Source organism: Hibiscus syriacus, unplaced genomic scaffold, assembly GCF_006381635.1.
Source record: "Hibiscus syriacus cultivar Baekdansim isolate YM2019G1 unplaced genomic scaffold, ASM638163v2 tig00110388_pilon, whole genome shotgun sequence".
Taxonomy (NCBI): Eukaryota; Viridiplantae; Streptophyta; class Magnoliopsida; order Malvales; family Malvaceae; genus Hibiscus; species Hibiscus syriacus.
In genome coordinates this window covers 1,990,604-1,994,414 of record NW_024062718.1, presented here as the reverse complement: position 1 = coordinate 1,994,414, position 3,811 = coordinate 1,990,604, and the positions used below count along the sequence as shown (strand labels likewise).

General features: G+C 36.3%; 1 protein-coding gene across 1 annotated transcript; it reads right to left on the bottom strand.

The window, feature by feature from the left end:
• Nucleotides 1–1,038: 1,038 nt before the first annotated feature.
• On the bottom strand, nt 1,039–3,546 carry LOC120122913 (actin-7-like). The gene is made up of 5 exons (XM_039141955.1): nt 3,426–3,546; nt 2,421–2,491; nt 1,924–2,317; nt 1,225–1,838; nt 1,039–1,131 (listed from the first exon to the last, which is right to left on the bottom strand). The coding sequence occupies exons 2-5, from the start codon at nt 2,478–2,480 to the stop codon at nt 1,066–1,068; spliced, it is 1,134 nt and encodes a 377-aa protein (XP_038997886.1). The 5' UTR covers nt 2,481–2,491; nt 3,426–3,546; the 3' UTR covers nt 1,039–1,065.
• Nucleotides 3,547–3,811: the final 265 nt, after the last annotated feature.

The window sequence follows — 3,811 nt, the reverse complement described above, 5'->3', positions numbered from 1 at the left end:
TAACGTTTTTCTCCTTTAGGAATTTCCTACATGTAATTTTAAATTTCTACATAAATTATAGTTGAAGTTATTTTGATGGGTATCAAGTACATTAAAACTAATTGTACATAAAACGGATCAAAAATAAAAGTAAAATTTAAGTTATTAAATTTAAACTATTTAAAATTGGGATAAAACTTACAGAGATTGGAGCATAAATGTGGAAGGCAGAACTGATAGAATTTATAAAAACGGGGTTAAATTTATTAGATTATTTAAAATTAAGACAATTAATAAATTTTGCTAATGTCAAGATTAAGTTGATTGAATTATTTAAAATCAAGGTCAAATCGGTAAAATTTGCAACAAGAAAAACTAAATTTGTTGAATTAGTTCGAATAGAAACAGAATTCGTTTACAAGCATTGAAGATAAAATGAATAAACGTGAAGATCAAATTGTAAAAAAATATAAAGGGGGGGGGGACTAAATTAGTTGAATAATTTAAAATTATGATCAATAAGTGCTGAGGATTGAGTACATAATTATATAAATTAAAAATTGAATTTTGTTATCAGCTCAACGGACCGGGTACTAAAATGAAACTAAAATGTATCAGTAGTGACTAAATTTATAATTTTTTCAGTTTGTTGATCAAAGCAGAACACACTTGGTAGTTTGATTCTTACATTAAAAACCATAAGATTTCAAAACAAGGTATCAAATATAATTCCCATCAAAAGTTTGACCACAAACTGACACTAATTCAAATCTTACAACAGCTATTAACATAATGTTCTCAGGAGCATCACAATCACTCTATTAAGCAACATGTTTGAGGGATGCATGAAAAGGAAGGACCAGAGAGAAGCAATTGTCTGTCCTCCAACATATCTGGAAGGCCTGCCATCTCAAATAGCCATGACACCGGCGGGAATCATAAGTCACAACAGATGGAAGACTTATCGATGTATCCCCGCCTTCAATGCTTCCCCACATGACCAGCCTTGGATTCACTTGACATAGGACACGAAAAAGCCAACTAAACTGAAAATGTAACTGACCAAGAAAGCACTTACAAAGCCTTTTAGAAACACTTCCTGTGGACAATGGATGGACCAGACTCATCGTACTCGCCCTTGGAAATCCACATCTAATGCAACAGGTAAGCCAAGATATGTCGGTCTCAGGCAACAAAACTAAATGGAAAGCAAAATAGCTGTTTATATGCAAAATTATATTTCACCTGCTGGAAGGTGCTGAGTGATGCCAAGATGGATCCTCCAATCCAGACACTGTACTTTCTCTCTGGTGGTGCAACGACCTTGATCTTCATGCTGCTTGGAGCAAGGGCGGTGATTTCCTTGCTCATACGGTCTGCAATGCCAGGGAACATAGTTGAACCACCACTGAGCACAATGTTGCCGTAGAGATCCTTCCTGATATCCACATCACACTTCATGATAGAGTTGTATGTAGTTTCATGGATTCCAGCTGCTTCCATTCCAATGAGAGATGGCTGGAACAGGACCTCGGGACAACGGAATCTCTCAGCACCAATAGTAATGACTTGTCCATCAGGTAACTCATAGTTCTTCTCAACAGAAGAGCTGCTTTTGGCAGTCTCTAGTTCCTGCTCGTAGTCCAGAGCAACATATGCAAGCTTCTCTTTCATGTCACGGACAATTTCCCGTTCAGCAGTGGTGGTGAACATGTAACCTCTCTCAGTAAGAATCTTCATCAAAGCATCAGTGAGATCACGACCAGCAAGATCTAGACGGAGAATGGCATGTGGAAGGGCATATCCTTCATAAATTGGCACAGTGTGAGAGACACCATCACCGGAATCCAGCACAATACCTGTTCCAATAGGTAGATAATTCAGTGGTGGATTGATTCAAAACAATCTATAAAGCTACGAAACATTTAGAGGGACTTAGTGAACCTGTTGTACGACCACTGGCATACAAAGAGAGAACGGCCTGGATGGCAACATACATGGCAGGTGCATTGAAGGTCTCAAACATGATCTGGGTCATCTTTTCTCTATTGGCCTTGGGGTTCAGAGGTGCCTCAGTGAGAAGAACTGGGTGCTCCTCTGGAGCAACACGGAGCTCGTTGTAGAATGTATGATGCCAGATCTTTTCCATATCATCCCAGTTGCTTACAATACCATGCTCGATGGGATATTTCAAAGTAAGGATACCTCTTTTAGATTGTGCCTCATCTCCTACATAGGCATCCTTCTGACCCATCCCAACCATGACACCAGTGTGTCGTGGTCGACCAACAATGCTGGGAAAAACTGCCCTGGGAGCATCATCACCAGCAAAACCAGCCTGAATGATAAACAAAATCAGCTCAAACAAGAGAAAGTAAAGCTCTTCATTAAAGAAATAAACAATAATGGAGAGAATAACTCGTGTCTACAAGTCAACTAACCTTCACCATTCCAGTTCCATTGTCACAGACAAGGGGTTGAATATCCTCGGTATCAGCCATCCTTTAAAATTCTACAAACAAGAATTGAGATAGTGACTAGTGAGTTTAAGAAAATAATTATCAACCGGGAAATCTATCTCATTGGCAGATCCATTTCTAGCTCTTCTTATTTTTTAGTTTAAATACATTTACAATCTACAAATTTATAAACACAAGCAAACCCAAAATCATAATTTACAATTAATTTAATTAAAAATAAAATTAATTAATTAAAAACCCAACCAAAATCTAAACCACCGTGATGTGACACGTTTCTATTAATATCAGTTTGAGTATACTCGCCCCCCTCCCCTTACCAAATCAGCCGCAACCCAGACCATCCAATCCCATCGGACGGAATATCTAGCTTTAAATAAAAAGAAAAAATCTGACCAAACCGAACGAAGGATTATCTCGGTTATGGTGTATATCTAAGGTCGGCCGGGTCGGTCAATTTTGGTATATTGATCGATTGATTCGATTTCGATATGTAAAAATCTAACTGATTGAAATTTACCGATTTGCACCCGTTTAAGCTAGAAAAAAGTTTTGTTAGCCAACCAATTTCAAAATTCTAAACGAAGACAACATTCATGAACGGTTAAGCAACCTATGGACAAGAAACAGAATCACTTATCCAAAGAAATAAAAATAAAAATTAGAGCCTCCAAATCATTTCAGAATAAAACTCGGGAAATCAATTAAAATTAGAACCTGAAAGAATCAACCAGAACAAGTTGGAAGTCAAAATGAATTTTCTCGTGAAGATCTACAAAGAAATCGCAAATGTAATGAAGCAAACCAAGCTAAGTAAGGATCCAGATTAAAAAAAAGAAGCAGATCGAGATAATATCAAACTCTCTGGAAACTAAAAACACTTAGATCTCAGTTCCATCATCGGCAAAACATCAAAATCTACAGATTGGTTGATTTAAAACTAAAATAGAAGCAAAATAAATGATTTACCTGAATGAGAACGGAAGAAAGAAGAAGTACTAGAGGGAGAAAGAGGGAGACGAAGACGGAAGAAAACGACGTCGCTTGTTCCTCTCTTTCTCTCAGGTAGGTGATGCTGCTGGAGACGGAAATGAAGACGAATGGAGAGAAAGACGGGTATTTATATATGAAAATTTAAGACATTAAGGAATGTTTCAAGGGATTGAATTTTTTTAAATAAAATGATTTAAAATATTTCATGAAATTGTATAAACTTTTTTCTTCTTCAAATTCTAATCAAATAAAAAAGTTAATTGCAACACACATCCTCAAATTATGATTCTAATTTTAAATTGATCAATAATTTTCAAATATTTCAATTTCATCATTAAACTATGACTCTCGTTCTAAATTGA

Bases quoted from the DNA above. Each gene is read 5' to 3' on its own strand.
- LOC120122913 (XM_039141955.1), bottom strand. From the start codon at position 2,480: ATGGCTGATACCGAGGATATTCAACCCCTTGTCTGTGACAATGGAACT. The intron at 1,839-1,923 runs GTTCACTAAGTC...CTATTGGAACAG, and splicing joins TGCCAGTGGTCGTACAACAG to GTATTGTGCTGGATTCCGGT. The intron at 1,132-1,224 runs GTGAAATATAAT...CTGTTGCATTAG, and splicing joins CACTCAGCACCTTCCAGCAG to ATGTGGATTTCCAAGGGCGA.